Below are 25,105 nucleotides of genomic sequence, written 5' to 3'. Positions count from 1 at the left end.
TACAAAAGCTGCTGCATAGCATGTAACATGAAATGTCCTAGCTAGCAGGATGAAGCTAGCAACATGAATGACTGCTAGCATAGTTTTAGTTCCAACCAGAGGTGAAACAAATTGAGCACACCTAGCTGCAAATGAATAATAATCTTTATGTAAATCATTATGTTATTCTGGATTTTAGAAATATCTTTGGGTAGAGTTTTAGCCGGTGGCACATGTTTAAAGCAACACGCCAACTTTTTGGAAAAGTAGCTTATTTGCGTCTACCCCTGAGTTAGAGAAGCGTATACATCCCTCCTCCTCCCTGGGGAAGATGGCAAATGAGCTAATATCCCAAAAAGTTGGCGTGTTCCTTTAAGCCCTAATTCAGTTGCTTCCATTACTTGCAATTTCCACCGTAGAGATACACATTGGAACATAACTATTTTGTGAAGTATTAGAAACTTGATATTTACAATTGATATAATTATATTATGGGTTGCAAAACTAGGATGGCAGACCGCATATGAGGAAAACGCATCACCCCCTGTTGGACAGTGATGGGATTGCACTGACATTTGCTTTATGGTCGTGGGGCCTAAAATTCTTCCTGCCATAGTATTGCTTTTGACTATAGGAGGATTGCATGATGAATGTATGCTTTACTAATGCATTCCCCACATATTATTGTGCTTGGTGATGCATTAGCATCAACTTGCTAAAGGAGGGATTATCAGTCATAAAAATAAAGTTAACACAGTGAAGTGCATGTTACATATACAGCTGAGCCATAAATCCTATTATATTCTAGCACCTATGTCACTCCATCTATCTCATACTGTTATGCGCTCCCTCTTTCTTTTGCACCATCTGCCTCTCTCTTCCTCTTTTTCCCACTCCCTCTCTCTTTGCCTCTCTCTTCCTCTGTTTCCCTCTCTCTCTTTCTCTGCCTCTTCCTCTGTTTCCCTCTCTCTCTCTATGCCTCTCTCTTCCTGTTTCCTCTCTCTCCTCTGTTTCCCCGTTTCCCTCTCTCTCTCTTTTGCCTCTCCTCTGTTTCCCTCTCTCTCTCCTATGCCCTCTCTCTTCCTCTGATTCCTCTTCCTCTCTTTCCCCTCTGTTTCCCTCTCTCTCTATGCCTCTCTCTTCTGTTTCCCACTCTCTCTCTCTAGCAGGATGACTCTCCTCTCTCTCTCAGCAGGCTGCCTGAAGGAGAGGATGGATGCGGAGCAGAGTGAGCGAGAGCGTCAACAGACGAGGCCTGAGGCAGCAGGCCAGTGAGCTCAGCCATTGCGTGGAGAGAGAGCAGAAACATAGGAAACAGTTGGAGGTGTGTGTGTGTGTGTGTGTTACACACAGAGGTCTTGTCACAGAATCTTTATGATGTGGTAAAAAGCAAACTGTACAGAAGTCAGGAGGTGTGTGTGTGTGTGTGAGTGTGAGAGGACCTGAGTTAGGGTATGAGCTAATCAGCAATGTGAAGGGGTTGTGGTTAGTGCTAGTAGTGATGCTATTAGAAGTTAGTTTCGTTTTTTTAAGATGGAGCCTCTCACCCCAAAAGCAATGACAGCTGCATGACTTGAGACTAACTTTCAGGGGCCTCACAGTGGGTGAAATGAACACCAAAAATCTATGAAAATAATGGTGTTGTTATGTATGTGTGTGTGTGTGTATGTGTGTATGTGTATATTGCTCTCACAGGTAGTTTGTTCTCTCTTGCTGAGAATAGAGAGAAACACGAGGTGACTAGTTTTAACATGCAGACGTGTGTGTGTGTGTGTGATTGCAGATGAAGCTGAAGATGGCCGAGGCTGCCTTGCAGGCAGAGCGGAGTGTCCAACAAGAAATGACCTTAGGCCTGCAGGTCCTCCGAGAAAAGCTCAAAGAGGCGGAGAGTGCACAGACGCGCGAGAGCCAACGAGCCAATGACATGCATGTCAGACTCGTACAGTATGTTAGATTCTCTGTGTGTTTGAGTGTCGTGTGTATGTGCAAGTGAGAGAATTCTTATACTGTTTGTTGTTTGCAAACATTAACAGCAAGAAGGTTTTTGTTGATTATTGAGATCAGTTACATTTGTCATAAAAGTACTTCCTCCCAACCGTGGAAACATTTCTAATTCTTCTGACTAATGGATGTGGATGTGTGCAGAGTGGAGAAAGAGCACGTGAGCACTACCACGGAGCTGAGAACACTGCTGAAGGAAGAGAAGGCCACCTCCGATCGCCTCAGAGAGACCATACAGGAGCAGCAGGGCACGCACACACACACACAAGAGCAGCTGAACGCGGTACACACACTCTCCCTCCACACACACACACACACACAATCACAATCACATAACATACGTTAAGCATGGGAACTTTTCTTCCAGTTCAGACGGAATCTTTTGACAAATGACAGGTTTCAGAAAAAGGTCACAGGAAGCAGATGAAAACATATAAAGGTCATCTGACTTTCAGTGAGGCTATGTGGCCAACTTGCTTTCTGACTCTCTCTCTCTCCCTCTCTCTCTGTGTCTGTGTCTGTATGTGTGTGTCTGTGTCTGTATGTGTGTGCCTGTGTGTCTCTGTGTCTGTATGTGTGTCTCTGTGTCTTTATGTGTGTCTCTGTGTGTGTCTGTGTCTGTATGTGTGTCTGTATGTATGTCTGTATCTGTATGTGTGTCTGTCTGTGTAGGCTGTACAGAGGCAGAAGTGTCTGGAAGAGGTGTATGACGGCGTCCTCACTGAACTTGTGCAGCTGCTGCAGGAGCACAGTCAGCAGGGGGAGACAAACACACACACCACAGGTTACACTTGGATTCTCGGAAACTCTCCAAAGTGTAGAAAAAGGGCTGTGTGTGTGTGTGTATTGGGGGGCAGGGGGGAGCAAGTGAGATTATAGAATATATGGGAAGTTTCACAAGGCCTAAAAATGAAACCCTCTTGAAATATCATCATTTATGTCTGTTGGCTTTGTGTTTATGCATTTATGTATACTGTGTGTGTTTGTGCTACAGAAGACGGCAAACCCAGTCCTTCTGTTCTAGTGGATGCTCTCAGAAGAACACTGAGTCAGTACCAACACAGCCTCGAGATGGCACAATCACAGGTAGCGCACATACATATTTCTACATAAATAAACACACACACATACGTATACACATGCGTACTTATAGATACATACAGGCATAAATATTTCACAGTACAAAAACATATTTGCCACAGTGGAGAAAGAACTCTAATTCCAACTCTTTTGAGTGTGGAGGGGATATGAATGGAGCATAGCGTTAGTTCAGGCAGGCCACGGAGTCACGCCCAGCAACTTGGCTAACTGCTCATGTAACAGAGGTCGTAATTCGTCCGTCCGCTCTGGGCCCTCGAACCCGCCACCTCGACACACACTGGCATGGGAGTCGAACGCTCTAACCACTGGCACAGGCTTCAAACTCAGCGGTTAGAAGCGTTCTTAAGGTTAGGGCTGTGAGGATTTACACGGGCAACTAGCACGCTAGCTCAGTTTGCCTCTGTTACACTCAGCTGACTACCCAGCTGATTGATCAGCTGATCACTCACTCTTATCTTGGTGGGAATTCAGGGTGCCCTTTTTAAGCTGCAAGCAGCTTCTCTGCAAGCCTTTTTGCAACCCATCTCCTCCTCATACATCTGACTTCTCAATGCCTAGTTGTTGTCATTGATGTCTGGTCTGTTCTGTACCCTATGGGGGCTTTATCTTGCTGCTCTCTCTGCCTTAGGCTTTCCATGTGGTAGGGCAGGGGGCTCCCAGAACAGACTGCCAAATGAAACATTATGCATTGCAAATAGTAATTAACTATCTGGACAAAGTGGTCCTGACTGAACTATGTTTAACTATAATTACTGTAACTTAACCTAACTTGTGTGTGTGTGCATGTGTTTGATTATCTGATTTTTAGATGCAGCAGACAGAAGAGAGAAATAAAATGCTCTCTCAGGATATCTCACATAAAGATGAAGTCAGCAACACCATGAAGAAAGCATCCCAGGTAAGAATATGTGTGATGCACCCTACAGATGGCTAAAACATCACTTTAAACACTGACAGTAAAATATATCCATGTGGTGTTAATTGATACAAGGTTAATTTGGTCCACCTTTTTACCTTCCTCACTGTCCTTTCTGGGGCAGCCGTGGCCTACTGGTTAGCGCTTCGGACTTGTAACCGGAGGGTTGCCGGTTTGAACCCCGGCCAGTAGGAACGGCTAAAGTGCCCTTGAGCAAGGCACCTAACCCCTCACTGCTCCCCGAGCGCCGCTGTAGCAGGCAGCTCACTGCGCCAGGATTAGTGTGTGCTTCACCTCACTGTGTGTTCACTGTGTGCTGAGTGTGTTTCACTAATTCACGGATTGGGATAAATGCAGAGACCAAATTTCCCTCACAGGATCAAAAGAGTATACATACTTATACTATCTTCTGTCTTCCTCCAACTGTTGTCTTCTTTCTGTCCATCTCTGTTTTGTCTCCCTCCTGCCTCTTCTTTTGTTCTTTCACCTCCTTTCTCTCTTTCATTCTCTCTACCCCCCACCCTCCTCTCTCTCCAGGAGCATGCTGCGCGTGTGTCTGAGCTGACAGATGAGGTGCAGCGCTTGCGCTCCAACTGCACAGATGCAGCCGCCGCAGCAGACAGGGCGCAGTCCCAGCTGCAGGAGCTCAAGCAGCACTGTGCAGACATGCAGGCCCACGTCCACACACTACGGGAGCAGTTCCAGAGAGAGGAGCAGGTACACACACACACACACACACACACACACACATTTGTCAGGTTTGGCATCAAGGCATCCATGGCCTACTGGTTAAGGAATTGGACTTGTGACCAAAGGGTGGACGGTTCAATCCCTGACTCGTAGGAAAAATGTGGGTGGGGGAAGTGATTGAACAGTGCACTCCCCACATCCACATCCACAGATGAGGTGCCCTTGAGCAAGGCACCTAACCCCCAACTGCTCCCCGGGCGCCAGGATTGCTCCGGGTGTGTGTGTGGGCTCTGGGTATGTGTGTGCTCCGAGCTCACCCCTTGGATGGGTAAAATGCAGAGAACAAAGTTCCATATAGGAAAAATAAAGGAAATTAACATTTAAATGAAGTTAAAAGAGCAAAATAAAGCAGTAAAGACTGTAGAACTGAATGGTGATTTGAACAGCCACTGTATGGGAGTATATCAGTCCCAGAGACAGACCACAGTGAGATTGGGCAGCAATTCTTCCCAGCGTGGCAGTCGGCTGCAGTGCTTTAGACCCCGTATAGACATGACTTGTTTGTGTGTGTGTGTGTGTGTGTCAGGAGAAGCTGGCGTTCCTCCACTCCCTCTACCAAAGGCTGGTGGCTGGCTGCGTTCTTATCCAATCCCCTCATGGCCTGTTGAGTAGTTTCTCCTGGGCAGAACTTTGTGCCGTGCTGCAGGATCAGACCGACGTCCTTCTCACCGACCTGCACGCAGCTAAAGAGCAGGTGTGTGATGCATTTGCACTTACCTGTAGGTGGTGTGTATGACAGAATCTCCTTTCCTCTTCACATACAGTGTCCATTGTTTATGCATGTGTGTGTGAGCTTACAGCTGTAGTCTGTGCAGTGTGTGTGTTTGTGTGTAAGTACAGGTTAATGTACCATATATTACAGAATATCATTTATATGTGTAAGGAGTATGTATAATGATTCTGTGTGTGTGTGTGTGTCTGTCTGTCTGTCTGTCTGTCTGTCTGTGTGTGTGTGTGTGTGTGTGGGTGCTTCACCTGGAGGCTGAGTGTGAGCGTAAGGCACGTTCCCTGCGGGAGCTGCATGAGGCCCATGGCGGAGCGGTGGAGGGCCTCACGGTGCAGCTGCGTCTCCGCGAGCAGAGCTGGCTGGCCCAGAAGGAGGAGCTGCTCAGGCAGCAGAGCAGCCTCACCGACGAGCTCCACCTCAGGACCCAGGTGCGCACACACACACACATACAAAGGCCCTAAATTGAAACACGGGTATTCAAAGTCTTAAATCTTAAGTGTCTGGCCAAACATTGTTCTCATGTCAGAGAAAATATACATATTTACATAAATAGTTTTAAATATGAATATATGTAATCCCTAGCAATTAGAAAGACCCACTACATTGCTTATATCACTTATTAAATGTAAGTACAATGTTTTTATTGACAATTAGCATTTCTGTGTGTATGTGTGTGTGTCAGGAGCTGCGCCATGAGGTAGACGCGTCCAAGGAGCGCATGTGTGCAGTCGAGCGGGAAAAGGCCTCTGCGGCGACGCGTGCTGCTGACCTCCGGGAGCGTCTCCGGGCGTCCGATGGCCTGTCCTCGGCTCTGCTCCGGGGCGCCGCCCTGCTGTCCGGCTGCCTGTGCCCTCTCCTGCGCCGCGTCCGCGACCTCGCCCGGCAGAAGCGCGTGTTGACCGCCCGCCTGGACGCCCACACCAAGCTGGAGCGCGAGGTCCAGGCCATACTGCGGGCGCTGTCCAGCACGGGTCAGGAGGAGAAAACACACACGCAAACGTGCAAGCCCACACCTGAGGCGGAGGCGCGCGCGCAGCGGAGGGGCGTGTGGGGGTTCCGGTGTGCGGTCATCGGGGTGCTGGCCGCCCAGAGGTTCCGGGCACTCGGCAGAAGCTCACGCGTGTGTTTCGTGGCCGACAACCCGTACGGAGAGGGGGCAGTGCGCGTGAGCGTGTGTGAGCCCGAGGGCAGGAGGAAGAGGAAGGATGGGGAGAGAGGGACGGAGGAGTGGACGTGGACCCAGAGCTCTGCACTGAAGACGCTCATCTTAACCGGCACAGAGGATTGCACAGGTGACATACGCTTCCCCTCACAAACAGTCATACACATCTACTAACCTTAGAGGGACTCGTAGTATTGGACTTCTTTCATATTAAAAGACACACACTCTCACACTATTTTTGTTATGTCTCCTTATAAATAGGGATGCACGATATATCGGCAGCCGATATATTATTAGCCGATAAGTGAAAAAATGAAAATATTATTATCAGTCCGATAACAGAATTCTGGCTGATAATTTGCACCATATTTTTTAAAGTCCTAATTTAGGCCTACGTAAGGTCCGTCTGGCTACACTGAGCTACTTGAGCTTGGTTGGCTATACTTTTTCCTCAATATAATGTCAGTGGTGTGAATGTATTTCACCACTCTAACAAAATCTGTGGATATGCGTTCATTTTGGAATCTGTGCATCTCAAAATCCTCTCGTGAATGATCCGCCATTTAACCTTAACAGAGCGGAGCTCAGCCCTATCTAGAGCCGTCTTGTGCTGGTGTGTTTGCACTGTACCGCGCTGGTCGGGGATACAAATAAACAAACTCGTTAGTGGGTAGTTGTGTTTTAGTATTATATTTGCATTACTTTAGCTTGGGTTACCTAGAAATATGCTAACCATTCGTGCTTCAGTTCCAGACCGGTCATCATAATAAGTTATTAAAACCTTCGGGGCTAACTCCTTTCATTTCTGCTGCAGCAGGTTGTGCGCAACAGAGTAGACGGACATAAGATACAGTCTGAGGAGTTGCAGCTTTATTCATAGCTTTATTTTAGTTGAAACTAAACCTAAGTTTCCCTCACAAACTGATTTGGTCGCTATACTGTAGCTTATTCCAAGCTGAGCTGTTTATGAGCGTTTAGTCCTAAATCAAAACCATTCAAACTCTCTAGCCACTCACTCACAATTCACAGACGTCAGGTTCACTTAAAGGAGCCACACATACTGTAGGCCTAGGCTACTGTTATGTTGTTGACTGCTGTACTATTGAGGACTATTATGAGTTCTGTCCATCATTTGGTGGTAGGTAAAATTACTGCAATAAAATTATGCTTATTAAATGCTTTCCCCAAATCACTTTTCACAATTTTTTTTTCAAGAGTAATATTATCAGTTATCGTATCGGTATCGGCCACAACAAACCAATAAATATTGGTTATCATTATCGGCCCTAAAATTCCATATCGGTGCATCTCTACTTATAAATGTAATAATTATGATAAATCAAATGTATTATATTATTATTAATTTCATGGTACCTTTCAGAGCACCTAAGGTCACCTTGCAAAATCAGTAAAACATACATTAACATTAGAATATAAAATAAGCAAGTTGTGAGTTTTAAGAGCAGTTTTAAATTGAATTGAATTGAAGTGAGTGGGGAAGTGAGTTACATTATGTGGGTGCAGCCTTGCGTACACCTGATGTTTGTAAGGGCCAGTAATCCTGCTGTAGGGCCAGTAATCCTGTTGTAGATGACCGTAAGGGAACAGGGGGGAGGTACGTCTGTAGGAGTTCTGTGATGGGGGAGAGATTATGGAGAGAAATGTCATTAGTTAGATTGATCCATTGAGATATGGGGAGCCATTGTAGTTGGATCAACAGGAGCGTGACATGATGAGAGGATATTTAGCAGGTGATGATGCGTGCAGCAAAGTTTTAAAAGTTGGAGTGGATATGAGTTTATTTGGGGTGCCTGTCAAAGATTATATCAGGGAGTTGAGAAACACCTCAGTGGTGTCTTGCATAAGTGCAGAGTAGGATTGCGACAATTAATCAATTAGGTATTTAATTAATCGACAACTTTTTGGCAATCAGTTAATTGGTTTAAGTACCTTGTTCTCTGTGTGTGTGTGTGTGTGTGTGTGTGTGTGTGTGTGTGTGTGTGTGTGTGGCATTCAGACATGGGTAGTAAGTTTTCCAGGTTACTGGAGAGGCTGGCTGCTGACAGTGACGGTTGCTATGGTTGTTACACGGAGAGGGGCTCGTTGTCAAGACAGCTGGCACAAGGACTCTACCGACTCAGAAAGACTCAGCCCATTTCAGCTAACCAGTACAACAGCAAGGTAAAGCTACATATGTACACATTAAGAAGGCACTGATATTAAATGCTTTTTTCAGGAATATTGACAATTTTGAAGGAGAAAAAAGTAAAATGTGAAATAAATATATGAATATGTGATATTGTGTATGTGATTGTTTCTTGTTTATGTACTTGTGTATGTATGAGTGTCTTATCGTGTGTGTGTGTCTGTCTGTGTGTGTGTGTGTGTGTGTGTGTGTGTGTGTCTGTCTGTCTGTCTGTCTGTCTGTCTGTCTGTGTGTGTGTGTGTAGACTGTGGTATCCTCCCTTCAGCAGCACATCCTGGGCTTCACACAGCGCCTGCACGCAGCCGAGGTGGAGCGCAGAAACATGCGCATGGAGCTCACCCAGCTCCGCCGCCAGCCACTCATCCCCCCACCCCAGGACCCCAAACACACTGTAGGTGCCTCAGTGCCTGACAGGAAAAAGCCACAGAACCAACATACACAGAATACTGTATGTACTGTATATTAATGAAGAGTGGTGTGTGTGTGTGTGTGCCTGCGTGTGTTTTGTGTGTGTGTGTGTGTAGGCGTGTGTGCCAGCGGCACATCTGGAGGAGCTCCTGTGTGAGCTGAGTGCGGCGCTCCAACGAGAGCAGCAGGCTCAGGAGCTGCTCCACCAGCAGGCCCAGCAGCTACAGGAGCTGGGCCTCAGCATGGAGCTGCACGCCGGGGACCAGCAGGAGAAGGACCGCACACTCACTATGGCTGTGAAGGTACAGAACACGCTCCACGCCCAACACACAGCTACAGGCTAGCACAAGAGGGATGGCACACTCAATTTGGCTATCAAGACACACACACACACACACACACACACACACACACACACACGTAGAAGCATGTGCAGTTAGAGGAGCTGGGCCTCAGCATAGAGCTGCACGTGGGGACCAGCGGTCTCCATCTCTTCCTGTCTTTCTCTCCCTTGACATTCAGATGGCTTTATTAGCATGCAAACACAATACAGAACACATTACAAAACCACAAAAACAGAAAATAAAAACATCCATGTACAATATGTATGTACAGTGTGTGTATGTATATAGTGTGTACAGGTGTATATGTATGTAATGTGTACAGGTGTATATGTATGTAGTGTGTACGTGTATACAAAAACACGTATAGAACCATGTCCTTGTGTGTCCCTCAGAGCCTGTCGGAGTGTAAGGCCGAGCTGCACAGGAAGGACCAGTCTCTGCGTCAGTTGGGCAAACACCTGAGCCAAGCCCGGCAGGACAAACAAGAGTTGCAGCAGAGCATATGCACGGCAGAGAACGCACTCCGCATGGCGGTCAAGTAAGAGACTCATGCCTACACACACACACACACACACACACACACACACACACCCCCATACCCATAGAGCTCTAATTTGAATGGTGCACGATGCAACATGTCAATGATGTGCTGCCCCCTGCAGGTCACACCCAAACATTGTTAGATGTCAGTCGTTCCTACGTCAGGCCTTCCTAACGGGATGTTAGAACCTACAATCTTTTATTCTACTGCAGGTGGCACAGACCTCCTGTCTGGCAGGGCCGAGCGTCTTCCTTATTTGACATCAAACCTTTACCCCTAATTTAAGTTTTTAGGCGGATTATGTCTTACATGCTAAAAATGATAAAAATGCAGTACAGCATATTATTATGATGGGCATTTGCATAGAACTGTAGACTTTTACAGCACACATGGCCCACTTTTGTGCACCACCCACAACAATATATATTGGTATTATTTTTGGCATTGGCAATAAAACGGAAGTGATGTGTGTTGTGATAGACATTTCATCAGTAGCAAGAAGAACATTTCTTAATAGAACCTTCGATAGTTTTATTAAAATGCATGGCATTCTAACCAGCAGGAAAGCTCATAATGGAACAAGTAAACTTCAGATCTATAAATACACTTCAAGTGCTCTCCCTTCTTGGCTCAGGAACTGCCCCTCATGAAAGGAACTAAATGTGCGTCTTTGCAACAAACAACGTAACTCCCATACTCCTAGAGTATATACATTCTCTTCATAGCTTTCGTGTCCTGAACAGAGTTGCTGATGTCAAGATCCCATCCCACATAAAGACATTTTGATTAGTTAATAGTCTGAATTCAAATCAGTTTTAAGATTTAATAAGCACTTGTTTGCAAACTTTATGATAAAATAGTTTGATCATAAATACAATAGTATCCATATAGCCGTATAGTGCACATGCAATGCATTACTAATGAAGGTAACATTTGACACATACAAATAAAATTCTGAAAACCATGTGCCTGGCTGGTAACATTTTCTACTAGCCACTTTAATGAAACCTTGTTGAGCTTGGTAATGATCAACGACTATCGATATAGACTGATGAATCATTTTATTGTGATATATATTTTTCAGCCATATGGCCCAGGCATAGTAGCATAGTATTATTGCGTGGCCAATAAGTAGTCCATACTACGGCTTCAAATTAGTGCCCATAGTCTCTCTTACTCACTAATTTTTAATCACTCATTCTCTGTCCCTCACTCTCTCTTGCTCACTCTCGCTCTCTCGCTTATTCTCTCTTGCTCACTTTCTCTCTCATGCACACACACACAGCCATTCTTGCACATACAGATATCCATATTGTCACATCAGCATGTATTTATGCTTTTTAAAATGTTTGGTTTCAGAACGAAGGATTCCTTGGCCAGCTATATGAAGTCAGTCGAGAGTACTCTTAAAGAGGTGAGGACTCAGCTAAAACTAAGAAATGCTGTTACTCACATGCTTAATGATTCTCTTGATTTTGACCTGAATCATATTCTCTCTCTGTCTGTCTGTCTCTCTGTTTCTCTCTTTCTGTTTCTCTCTCTTTCCCTCTCTCTCTCTCGGTCTCTCTCTCACTCTCTCTCTCTCTCTCTCTCTCTCAGGTGAAGGAGCGTATTGTGCTCCACAGCCCCACCCTCTCCCCACGGGACATTATCTGGCATGTACCCAACATGCACTTGGAGATGCCAGGTCCCGAGAGACTTATGGGCGGGCCAGAGGTGGCAACTTGCCAGGTGTGTGTGTGTGGGGGGGGGCACACAGAATATTTATGTCCGTCAATATGCAGTCTGTCATGATGACCCTGCAAACCCATAGCCATGTTCCACTGTGTGCACAAATTGGTCGTCAGATTGGAGGATCCGGATGGATTTCTGTCCAATGAAACAGACCTATGAAACAGGCCAATGCATAATGGCCACTTAACCCTTAGAACCCGATTGATGCAAAGTGCAAAAAAAAAAATGACGTATCATGTATATTGATCCTTCTGGCTTATAAAAACAGACAAAGTGACTGCAAAATACGTCATGTACACAAACCAACGCTGCATACCCATTACGTCTCGTACATCCTTCTGGGTTATAAAACAGATGAAGTGAAAATAATAACTTCATATAGCTGGACTTACCCCACTTTTTGTCTGTTTTTGAGGCAAAGCATGTTTATAATCCAACGCTATCGTGTGCTTCTCTATGGCAAAGCATATTCATAATCCGTTTTTGAGATCCTAGCAAATTCCTGCATGGCATCCAATTCAAGGCTCCCATTGCATCCCAATTTGTTCAACAAAGAAACACCTTTTTTGCCTCTACTTTGTTCATGGCAATGCAGTATAATGTTGTTGTAGAGAATCATTATGAGTGCAGACACCATAGGAACACACAGGCTAACACGCAAACTCGGGTCAAGTCAGGTCAGATCAGTTCGTGTCACAGATATGGAGCGCAGAAAGGTCATTTTTCATCACTAAATAAAAAAATGCCATTTATTTCTGTAAGGCGCACACCACATATGTCTGTAAATTGCTCAGCCCCAGAGAATCCCTCCACCATGGCAATGATATTGCCAGATTCAGGACAGTCAGCTCTACACACACATGTAAGGCAAGTCGAGCTGCCAGCTTGCAGTGGTGAGATACATGTCAAAATATACAAATTTTTATAATACGCTTTTTGTATTTTTATTATTTACAAATCAAAATTAAATCAATGCAAGTATTAATACATGAAATTGTGGCAGCATAGGGTAGCCTTTGGGTAGCAACACCCAAATTTGCAAATTTATAGCATGTGTGTATGGCACTTACAGTACAATGACCAGGATAAATCCTTCTAACTAAAGGTAGTGAAAATGCCCTTAAAACAGTCTAGGGTTCTAAGGGTTAAATAAAATGTCTTAAAATAACTCACAAAAATATATTTTACAGTGGTGATTATATTTTTACAGTGATAATTATGAAACCGAGTGAACTAAAAATGAAAAATGATTAAGCTTGAAGTAACCTTTAAACAATGTGCATGTTCTTGATTATGTTTGTGTGTGTGTGTAGGGTGTTGTGAGCAGTTTTGCAGAGGTGTACCAGCTGTTGTGCAGTAAGCTGGTGTGTGTGGAGAGAGAGCTGAAGTCACGGCACTCACACATCTCTGCCCTCAAGGAGGAGCTACACAACGCCTGCCTCCGAGAGAAAAGCCCTGTGGGTCACACACTCCCCTCACATCTGTCTGCCTGTCTGTCAATCTGTCCATCTGTCTGCCTGTCTGTCAATCAATCTGTCCATCTGTCAATCTGTCAATCTGTCTGCCTTCTGTCTATCGGTCATTCTATCACAACAAACATGTATTTTTCCCTTATTCAGTGTTATTGTAAACATAAATATTGCATAATACAATAATACTTGTCAGTGTTAGTTGCTCTGAAGCACCTGTTTACATACCTAGGCTTAGTGCTGGTTATAACTCCTCTGTTCTGGTCACATGACCTGGGCGGGGCCTGACGTAAACCCTTTCCTCTCTGGCTCAGGTGACCGCTGTTCCTGACCCCCCTGTAGTAGCCAGTGGCCCACCTGAGGAGGCGGGCCATTACGGACCGCTACCTGTCAAAGCCACCTCCACCTCTCAGAAGAGCACTGCTCGGCCAGGGAAGAAGTTGTCCAAAAAACACCTGTAAAGAACCGGCTAGCCAACCTACCGACCAAACTAACAGATCAGACTCATGAACAGAAAGCTGAAACTCTAACTGATGAACAGAAAGCTGAAACTAACTGATTTTCCTAGGAGACTGAGATTGTTTAAAAAAAAAATTTAAAAAAACTTTTGATATTATAAAGTGTTTTTGTACAATCAAAGTTGTTAGTGCATCTGCATTAAAATAAGCTGTGAGCTGTCACTGTCCACGTTGCAGTGATCTTAAGACATGTCACACTTACAAGTCACATTTGAACCTTATTCAAACACTATGCTTGCTGCCACATTATGAGCTCCTTCCCCCAACCAAACACACACACACACGCACACACACACACACACCTCCCCCATGGACTTCTTCCCCTTCTTCATTTCATCTTCCTTTCTTTCCTCCCATCTCTTCTCTCCCTCCCTCATCTTTAATCCCCCTCTCCTTCCCCAACTTCTGCAGCCACTGTTCTTCAAGAGTCCTAAAGTGACTCAAATTCTCCACACACACACACACACATTATCTTTAAATATACATCCTGCCAGAGAGCGGCTTCTCCGCATTGTGACAGGCTTTAGAAGTGGTCTTCTGAAAAACACTTCTAAAAGTGCTGATGATCCGTTTTCTTTTTCCTTTTTGAGGGTGCTATCAAAGCTGTGATTGGAGCCCTGCATCGCAGCGTGTGACGCTTAAGGACATGTTTGCCTCTAAGCCTGCTGTGGGAAACAGTAGCCTCTCCACGGCGACTGCCCCCCTACGCCAGTCTCTCATTTAGCTGCACTCTGTAAGCCCAGTGCGGATGAGTGCCAAGCTGAATGCATGGATGTGCTAGTTTCAGCTTAAAGTCCTCTGATACGGCGGCATTCAGGTCCAGCCTGGTCACGCACACTCTGTCACACACACTTTAGTCCGGTGCCATTCAGCTTGCGTCACCCATAAACACACACACACATACAAAACTGATGAGATGTCGTGCATGCGTACACACATGCTACAACGTTATTCAATGTGTGTGTGCGCTCGTCTTATTTTGAGAGTGAGGCGGACGTTCATGGTTTGTCCCACGCCTAATCCATTTTAGAGGGGCAGTGCGTGTCTAAGAGCCTTTCTCAGGGAGCAGGACGCACAACGGCCAGAGTACACCAGTGTCCGCATGCACCTCAGCCCTGCACACTGACATGGGCCACTCACACACTTCATCTCCCTCTATTCTGGTCATTTTGATACGTGGTTTTTATGTAGTACCTCCACATCAGTACGAGAGTTTTGGATTTAATGGGCCTGGTCTAATTGATCCAGTTTGCTATATTCACAATGTCCTCTGCAGGCGCAAGAGGCCCCCTGTTGGTCATGTTCAGCAGAAAGCGCTCTCAGATGGTGGCCCACCCAGCTCTCCTGCCCGCAGCGCGTGCTCAGGGTCCGTGTGAGGGATGCCTTTCAAAGGGAGCGCTCCGAGGGAGAGTGGGTTTGCTTCATCAGCAGGTGCTGCTCTCAGAGGGGCCTGCAGGACCCAGGATACACAGGCATCTAAACCACCGTCAACACTCTTATAGTGCAAACACACTCACACACACTGCAGATGCTTTACATCTTTGGAAACGGTAAAATGTGTACATTTATATGCATCTAGTCAAATGTTTTTAGTGTGCAATTGTGATTATCTATGTCATTGTATTGGCTGTGTTCCGTGTGTATGTGTGTTTTCCTCGTTTTTTATATCTGGGTGTTTGTTCCTGTTAATTAGTTTCTTATGGGACCCTTATTACTAATTGATGAAGCCGCTGTCTTGGAGGATGCGGAGTCTGCATGGGAGCCCTAAAATAACTGGGGACAGCATCAAAGGCTCTCTGTGTGTGTGTGTGTGTGTGTGTGTTTGCCCCCCCAGCCCCTATTCGTCTAAGCCAGGGGGAGGACTCAGGTGACCCAGCCAAAAATCTCCCTGGTCCTTGCGGGAGCCGTGGTGAGTGGGAGGAGAGTGAGGAGGAGGAGACACTCTTTCATTCTTTCAAATCCAACCTCCTTTTCTCTCTCTTTCCAATGCCACCTTTCCCTGTCCCATATTGGGATGTGTGTCTGCCTAAGCGTACGTACGTGTGTGTGTGTGGGGTAGAACTCTTTGTGGGCGATCCAAATTGGCTTGCTGTCTCTGAGAATGGGGACGCGGAACAACAGAGAAAGTTCAGAGTGAAGAAAGTTGGTCCTAAGTTTGTCATTTGTTCTGGTCTTCAGCCCGTATAATTCTCTTTTGCTTTCCACCCCTCCGTCTCCCATCACATTCTCATTAAGACCTCTCTGTTCATCTCCGTTTCGCTCCTTCCTTTCTGTATATTACTGTTAGGCAGTTAAGGCAGAATGCAAAATGTGGAAGAAAAGGTTCAAACATGCTGTGTAGCATCAAAAGCATAGATTAAGGAAATCTGGGAGGAAAGGGTTTTGGAAGTAGATGTGCTCCTGGGTACCACTATGTGGGTTTCCCAGCATCTGTATCACTGACTGTATGCAAATGCTTCACGGTTTCTAGCAAAGTTGTCTGTCTGATATTATAGCTCCTTAGAGATAAATGGCTGATTTCAGGCAAGGAAACTAATGTGCCCTTTCTGTCACACTGGTCTAAATAGCTGAGTGCAATTTGGTGATAGATTAGTAAGAGGAAGAATATCCAGTTTATCCAATAGAACATCTGTAGTCACATAAGACCAGGAGCAGAAAGTATTTGAAGAAAACATGCACTCTTTTCAACAATCTTTTCATGAAATGTAGATTAGTAGCCATCTCCCCCCCAAAACATAAGATATTCTGGAAATAACAGCTGGAGTTCCCTCTGAGGGGAAAAAGTTTTGATTTCTATCACATCTTACATCTCTCTTTCTCACTCTCTCTTCTCCTTTTGCACACATACACACAGTTATTGTTTAAGCCGACTATGTTCTCTCGCTCACACACACACACACACGTTACATTACTTAAACCCAAGTCTGAGTTTATACAATCCACTCCATCAAACATTGAGACCCCCCACACACACACACACACACATCTAGAGTGTGTGTGGTTATGAGCGTGTGCCCTGCAGAATAGCCCCTTGGAACGCTGATGGAGTCCTTTGTCAGCTGTTTCCTGTTTCTCTGGGACGTTCCCCCTTCCTGCTGCCACACACCTGACGTCTCACGAGAGTGGTGAGATTCACACACTAAATCAATCACACACACACACACAGTCATATTCTGAGCAATGAAAGTGAAAATGGGGTGGGTGGGGGTAGGAGGTAGAACAGAGACATCTTTGAAACTCAGAATTGAATTCAGTACTGAAATACTTTGATTCTGAGATTCTCTCCACTCATCAGTCAAACCTGTTTTGTCAAACCTGAGCCAACCTGCTACACCTTTACCTGAGGGTCGAACACAGTGGGTCATCATGGGACGCAAAGAGGAAGACAGCAGAGTGTGAGGCCAGTCTCGGTCAGCAATACCAAGAGATAACATCAGTGACATGAGGATGCATTGACCAGATAACATCAGCACATGAGGATGCATTGATCTGGGTTGACCCCTCTCATGCTCAGATTGAGCTTTTTGTTTCTTCTTCTTCCCTTTCACTCATCATCATACTTGCTTGCACTCCTTAGTGTAATGCTAAACTGTGTGTCTGTGTTTGAAATGCTGGTGTGAAAGTGTGTCTGTCTGTGTATCCCAGCGTGTCTTTTCCCTGGCGTGTGAGTTCTACTTCTTACTTAGGGGTACTCATCCTTATGGACAATCCTAAAGTGCTCCCTTCCAACCACACCTCTCTCCAATTCACCCACACCCTCCAATTAAATAAGAGAACCAACTACAGCGTCCTCCCATTCCTGTTGTGATGTTGAGAGACAGATAAAGAGAGTGTAGTCCACACAGCTCTGATGGGGTAATCAAGACATTCACAACCATTCACAACAGCAGAGAGATGCCTTATAGTTGTTGTATCCTGGCAGTTCTTGACAAAACATGCAGAGAAACCTTGGAGAAACAAGCTGAAGAAATAAGTTGTAAAAAGGCAAAGACCTAGACCTTCCAGGTCTCTTAAGGCCCACCAACACTGAGAAGTGGACTGACGAGATGGGGACATGGCAACATCACGGAGAGCGGGACGCCCGTTATCGCATTAACCCACAGGTAAAACATGTAGCCTAGTTAGGTACATGATCTAACCACATCTATAGGTGAAGTTAGCCGTTTTCATGTTTTTGCATAGAATCACGGGGAGGCTCTAAGTGACTGAGTAATATGTGCGCGACTGCGCGGCTATCTGATCTAAAGGTAGATGTCAATTCATGCACGCACATTTTAAAATAAAACAAAACTCTTCGATCTCGAAATACTTTTTTTTCGAGAATTTAAAAATTAAATTAAGATAAACAGTCATTTGTTGTAGTCTGATCTCATTATTTGTTTTATAAAATTTGCGTATTAAAAAATGAAATTATTGAACAGTTAGGCTATTAATGTGCAGAATTATTTTATTGCTGGGTTTTAGTTAGGCTATCTGCTATTTTAAACATCAGCGCTTAACGAAAAGGATGGACAAGTATAGGCTAACTTTGATTAAAAAGGTAATTGTTTAGGCTACTCTTGACGTGCAGAACTTGAAGTCAAGAACATGTGATAGGCTACGCTAGCAGGATGATACAGAGGTGGTGTGAATTTTAAAATGAACGCACCAGCTGTTTGTGTATATCGCCCTTATTTAGTGTTTTGGTGGGTTGTATGAATTGGTGCTTTTGATGTAGCCTATAAACAATAGCCTATGCTACATGATAATAGATGTTAAACAAGATTAATTAATCGGCATTTAAAGTTGTACCTGATATCATGATCGTTCTTATCGCATCCTTTCATCAATTGAAGAGATAAGATACCCGGCACCACAAAGAACATTAATTGCTAGGCCTACTTACAGAGGAAAACCACAAGTCAAAATCAAGATATAAATTCATTTCTCATTGTAGCAGTCGTTCTCTTTCTCAGGTGATCGGTTGCACTGTTCTGGGATGTGGCTGTGAAGGTTTCCAGCCTGAGAAGGTCAACTTGAGATCGTGTGGCCAGTGCCACCATGGATGGGTCGTTCATGGTAAAAACAGGCTTTCCCTTCAACATTTCAAAGTATTGTTGTCGCTACACATGTTTCATTTATCTTCAACATAGGTTTCTTTTTTTGTTTCGTTTTTATTTCTTTTTTTTACAAACGTGTTCAACATGCTTGCAGGGTGATTGATGATTGTTTGGCCATTACCATACATACACATACATTTTAATTCTTCTATAGTCAATACTTTCATAATTCAATTTACACATATTGAAATTAATAATTTGGTGAAAAACTAAGAGGTGGTAGTTGTTTTACCAAATTAATCATAAATTACATTAATTATAAAGGGGAAAGGTTTAAATGAATAAAACGTGTAATGTGTATACATTAATATCTGAATTAATAAAATACAAAATTAATATTATATTTGAAGAACACATGTATGCCATTAAAGGTATACCCTTCTGCAGTGTAATCAACTTTAATTGCAGTTTCAGTGCAAAATAGTTTCACATTTTCATAAATTATTTTGTGAAATATTTTGATGTTTAAATGAAGCCGTTAAGTTGCTTTGTTGAGTTGTGATATCAGGGATGAAACTGCTCTCTCTGAGGCAGGGATTTGGAGTTGGATGTTACAAACAGAATTTCTGACGTTTATAGATATACAAAGTGAAAACAAAACACAGTGAAATGAAAAGTAACTGGAATGACCTTTTTATATGCTGTGGTATTGTGCTTCATATCAAGAGAGAGGTTCAGTTTGAGGGTTCAGTTTGGTTTAAAAATGCATTTTGTTCAGAATCACATAATGATAAAGTTTGTGTGTGTGTGTGTGTGTGTGTGTGTGTGGCCCTAAGTAAGTTGGGCTCTCCTCTGCCCATGCTGGGTGTGTGTCAGGTCGAGGCGGTACGAGCATCCCAGGTGTATGACATCAGCAGTCTGCTGCTGTTCGGAGCCCAAGCGGTGCCCACACGCATGAAGATCCTCCTGGACCGCCTCTACAGTGTACTGCCCCCTGCTGACGTCAGGAACATACTACACTCACTGGGCTGGACCCTCAGGGACTATGTCAGGGGATACATACTGCAGGTCAGCAGACATTCACATACATTTTATTGACACACACACACACACACACACAGTGGCAGGCTACATCATACTGTACATCAACAATATATGCACATGAACACAAATCATTACCTACAGCCACAAACATAATATAATATAATAATAAGTTTATTTTAATATAGCGCCTTTCTCAAACCCATGGTCGGGTTACATAGTAGGAAGGCAGGGAAACACAATAACAAACAAACAAAACAATACAACAAAGACAAAGGCAGGGAAACACAATAACAAACAAACAAAACAATACAACAAAGACAAGTTATCTGTATGGAGCTATGTGTTGGGTGTGGAGGAGAAGTGATCATTAACCTTCTAACACTGTTCTCAAAAATGACCGATTTACACATTCCCTGTACCATAAATATGGCATTTTTCATCAGATTGCCTCAAGATCTTATGATATCCTTCACAAAAGGCTTTTGAACACATAGAATTTATTTTGACTACACACTCCTACAACTTACCACCAAAACTATTATGCATTTCGTACACGTAATGAAATTATCGTGACACATAATTCATTCCGTAAACTGCTGACTCACGAAATCTATTGTAGCAGGTCACAAAACTGATTTTGTGATTCTGTTATGCATTTTGTCCACGTAATGGAATTATCGTGACACGTAATTAATTCCGTAAACTGCTGACTCACGAAATGTATTTCAGCAGGTCACAAAACTGATTTCGTGATTCTGTTATGCATTTCTTATCGTTACACGCAATTCATTCTGTAAACACTTGTATTTCAGCAGGTCACAAAACTGATTTCGTGATTCTGTTATGCATTTCGTTATCCTTGACACATAATTCATTTAAGTAAACTGCTGACTCACGAAATGTATTGTACGTGATTCTATTATGCATTTCGTCCACAGAATGAAAGCATAAGTCACTGAATGCATTTCGTAAGTTATTAAGTTATTGCGTGGACGGAATGCCTTCTGTAACACAACACTATACTTTTGTGGACGAAATTGAAATGAGATAGGCCTACACAGAATAATGCGTGTAGGTGCATTCCGTATTTACGTAGACATTTACAAAAGAGTTTATTTCGTCTACGACAGTGAATAGTACGTTCAGCACTATGTCCACGAAAGGAAAAGGCCACCAGTCAATTTCGTCCACAAAATGATGTGCTCTCTTCAGTGTTTCGTGGACACAATGCAAACCAATTTGTGCATTCCGTGGACAAAAGGCGTTACGATGTAACATGGTTTCGTAATGAATATATATATTTTGTCACACAAAAGTCATTCTGTCCACGAAATAAGGCATGTTACATTTGGCGCCCCATATTCACGCACATACAGAAACAAACACACACACACAAACACACATGATGTAGATGTTAATGTTCTAATAAGGGTCTGTTTACAATAATGTTCTATTAAATAATATTTTTTGTCATGGTATTGGTATTTAAGAGCAGTTAAAACTGTCCGGTTAAATTTGACCGCTAACAGTAAATTAAGTGGGGTAGCAACGAACAGTGTTTAAAGGTTAAACAGAAAGGTCTTGAGATGTGCTTTGAAGAAAGGAAGAGAAGGACAGGCACGAAAAGGTTGGGGGAGGGAATTCCAGAGTTTGGGGGCCAAGGCACTGAAGGACCTGCCACACAGGGTGGAGAGTCTGGAGCGGGGGATAGTCAAGAGGTTTTGGTCAGAGGATCTGAGTGAGCCGGAAGGAGTGTAAGGGGTCAGAAGGTCGCAGATGTAGGGGGGAGCAAGGTTGTGGAGGGCTTTGAAGGTGAGTAGTAGTACTTTGTATTTTATCCGGGATGGAACTGGTAGCCAGTGGAGTTGATGGAGAATGGGGGTGACGTGTGCTGATGGAGCCTGGCTGCAGAGTTTTGAATATATTGTAGTTTTTGAAGGGTTTAGTGGGGAGACCAAGGAAAAGTGAGTTGCAGTAATCTAGACGGGACATAATGAAAGAGTGAACCAAAGCATCACTGTGCATCACTAGCAGAGAGGAAGGGTCGGAGGCGTGCAATGTTACGGAGGTGAAAAAAAGCAATCTTGAAGCAAGAGTGATCTGATATGAGGATCAAAGCTAAGGGTGGAGTCAAGCTGAATGCCAAGGTTTTTAACAACAGGGGTAGAGTGAACAGGTGAGCCATCAATGTTGAGAGTGAGACGGGGAGATTTGGTTAGGATGCTTTTAGGACCAATCAGCAGAATTTCGGTTTTGTCTGTGTTGAGCTTGAGAAAATTGTTTTGCATCCATAATTTTAAGTCAGAGAGGCAGTCAGTGAGGGAGCGTGGTGGGGGGTCAGAGGGAGAGGGAGTGGTAAGATAGAGTTGGATGTCATCTGCATAGCAGTGGAAGTTGAGACCGTGGCTGCGAATAATCTGGCCAAGAGGGAGGATGTATATGAGAAAGAGGAGGGGCCCAAGTACAGAACTCTGGGGGACACCACGAGTGACAGGGGACTTGGAGGACTGATGTGGACCAAGTGTTACAAACTGCTTTCTGTTGGTGAGGTATGACTGAAACCAATTGAGGGCTGTGCCAGAAACACCAATAGCAGGAGATTAGAGCATTGTGGTTGATAATATCGAAAGCAGCACTAAGGTCAAGGAGGATGAGAATGTTAAGTGAACCAGAGTCAGCAGACAGGAGGAGGTCGTTAACTATCCGTAGAAGGGCAGTCTCTGTACTGTGACATGAGCGGAAGCCAGATTGAAAGGGCTCATACAGGTCATGGTTGTTAAGAAAGGTGTGTAGTTGTGAAACATATGTTACTACACACACATAAGACACAACACACAATCCTACACTGTGCATCACTTAAAGTATGCATGGTTTGTATTGTTGATTGTTGTTGTTGAGTGTGTGTATGTATACATGTTGTCTGTGTTGTTATTGTTATTATTGTGTTTACAGGACTCTTTGGGTCGGGTTCTAGACCGCTGGGTGATGATGTCACACGACGAGGAGGTTGCGACCTTGCAGCAGTTCCTGCGCTTTGGTGAGACCCGGCCAATCGTGGAGCTGATGGGTCACCAGGCCCACGACCTCAACATCGTCACGGCGACCAGGCCCAATTCGGACATCCGCTACTTCATCGAGTGCAGCGGCCAATCACGCAGTGCTGTGTCACCGTTGGGTGGGGCCGGCAACAGCTTGCACCAATTTGAGAACCTGCAGGGGGCGTGTGTGTCCCTCCTCTCCCCTGTCCCGTTTGGTACACACACGCTCACACACACACCAGCGCTCACACACACACAGGGCCACGCCCGACTCAACAGCCTATCAGAGCAGACACCAAAGATCAACTCACCAATCAGGGACAGCTGTGGCAAGGGAGGGAGTTTTGATGTGGATAGAGAGGTGAAAAGACACAAAGCAAGAGAAGGTGAAAAAGAGAGGAGAGGAAGTGGGGAAGGAATAGGAGTGAAAAGAGAGAGAGAGGGAGGAAAGGACGGAAAGAGAGGAGAGAGAAATGGAGCGAAAGAGACCTGAGACAGAGTTGCCCTCCCTGACCACCTCTCCTGCCTTCCTCTCCTCATCCCTCTCTCTCTCGTCCTCCTCCACTGTGTCGTCCGGTGGCAGTGGTGGCGCCACGTGTGCGCTCCGCAACAAGAGCCGCGTCAGCTGCTCGGCCTGCGCCAAGACGTTCTACGACAAGGGCACGCTGAAGATCCACTACAACGCCGTGCACCTGAAGATCAAACACGGCTGTACGGTGCCCGGCTGCTCGGCGCTCTTCAGCTCGCTCCGGAGCCGCAACCGCCACAGCGCCAACCCCAACCCGCGGCTGCACTCCCACGCGCACACACACTCACACACACACTCGCACACACACGCTCACACTCACATGCGCGCCCATACGCAGCCACGCGCATACACCTACGCTCAAGCGCAGCCGTACGCGCACACACACGGCGATGCTCGCACACAGCAGGAGAGGTACTCTGGAGCACCTCATCAGGTGCAAGCAAAGCCTCACACACACAAACAGAGTCCGGCAGAGACGCCCGGGCACGGCGACATCCACTCCCATTTGCACACAACAGAGACACACTCACAGAGACGTGTGCAAACACACCTTCAGACATGCGCCAATCCATCTCAAGCACACAGTCAGACACACAGTCTCACCCAAACTCAAACAAATGCTCTCGCACACTCGGAAGCATCGACTCCCACACAAACACTCCCAAGCACCAGTCCAGCTGCTTACTCAGTGACACACCCCCACAGACCTCTGTCGCCGCAGAAACTGGCCTCTGTGACATCAGCACAGCCTGGGGTCGTTACTACTGGGGCCCGATGTGATAAACACATCTCTTCTGTTACCCACAATGCACCTGTTCAAGTGGAAGGTGGTGAGAGCCAAAAGAATGGGGAACCAACCAATCCCAGAGCAGCATTTCCAGTGCGAGAGCCCGCCCGCAAGAGGCCACGGCGAAAGTCCAGCGCTCCAGTGAAGATAGAGATGAAAAGAGGGGGAGATGGAGAAGGTGAAGAAGAGAGTGAACAAAGGGAGGATAGAAAGGAAAAGAAACATACAACTCAAAACTATCCCTGTTTGTGCTGTTCCAATGATGCCTGCAGCCTCAAGCACAATGACATTGACCACACACCTGCCATTCATGCCAATGATAACTTTTAACATGCAGTAGCATACTCTATAGTTAATGACCTGATTTTACAATAGTCCTGTCATGTATAGGGACCTTGTACACACAAAGACAGAGACTATATGTCTAAAGTGTACAGTACACATACAGTTACACATTCAAACTTATAGTATGTCCACGGTCCGGACCGGCGTCCACATTGTACATATTTTATTTATTTGTTTGTTTACATTATAATTATTTTTTTGTTTACAAGACAATGCATATTTAATTCCCATTAAAATGTAAAACTGCTTCTAGGCAAAGATCATTAACATATACTGTACATGGTGTGTGTAAGGTAAAGTTATGCTTATATATTATCATTGTCACATAGGTATTATATGAGAAGGAAGAAAGTTGTTCTCGGATTGTACACTGCAACACTGGCATGGACATACACACATGCTGTACATACATGTGCACACATACATACACAAACATTATTGTTATTGTTTTCATTATCCTGTAGTGG

The 25,105-nt window shown here is 44.8% G+C and overlaps 2 protein-coding genes across 3 annotated transcripts; both read left to right on the top strand.

The window, feature by feature from the left end:
• Positions 1 to 1,179: 1,179 nt before the first annotated feature.
• Positions 1,180 to 14,016, top strand: LOC125289497 (coiled-coil domain-containing protein 171). 2 transcript variants are annotated; one of them, XM_048236383.1, is made up of 18 exons: positions 1,180 to 1,303; positions 1,763 to 1,923; positions 2,125 to 2,263; positions 2,653 to 2,764; positions 2,978 to 3,066; positions 3,890 to 3,979; positions 4,535 to 4,714; positions 5,274 to 5,441; positions 5,714 to 5,902; positions 6,157 to 6,766; positions 8,654 to 8,817; positions 9,087 to 9,233; positions 9,367 to 9,552; positions 9,987 to 10,132; positions 11,495 to 11,549; positions 11,735 to 11,866; positions 13,183 to 13,326; positions 13,653 to 14,016. In XM_048236383.1, the coding sequence occupies exons 1-18, from the start codon at positions 1,196 to 1,198 to the stop codon at positions 13,797 to 13,799; spliced, it is 2,967 nt and encodes a 988-aa protein (XP_048092340.1). In that variant the 5' UTR covers positions 1,180 to 1,195; the 3' UTR covers positions 13,800 to 14,016. The 2 variants fall into 2 exon arrangements, with proteins under 2 accessions (XP_048092340.1, XP_048092339.1); XM_048236382.1 differs by having other exon boundaries at positions 2,975 to 3,066.
• Positions 14,017 to 17,902: 3,886 nt separating this feature from the next.
• Positions 17,903 to 24,438, top strand: LOC125289911 (zinc finger protein basonuclin-2). Its single transcript, XM_048237017.1, has 6 exons — positions 17,903 to 17,959; positions 18,812 to 18,946; positions 19,772 to 19,963; positions 22,892 to 23,401; positions 23,592 to 23,777; positions 24,328 to 24,438. Exons 1-6 carry the CDS (start codon positions 17,903 to 17,905, stop codon positions 24,436 to 24,438), a joined length of 1,191 nt encoding a protein of 396 aa, XP_048092974.1.
• The last annotated feature ends 667 nt before the right edge of the window (positions 24,439 to 25,105 follow it).

The sequence above is a fragment of the Alosa alosa genome, chromosome 24 (assembly GCF_017589495.1).
Source record: "Alosa alosa isolate M-15738 ecotype Scorff River chromosome 24, AALO_Geno_1.1, whole genome shotgun sequence".
NCBI lineage: Eukaryota > Metazoa > Chordata > Actinopteri > Clupeiformes > Clupeidae > Alosa > Alosa alosa.
This window is presented reverse-complemented; position numbering and strand designations above follow the sequence as displayed.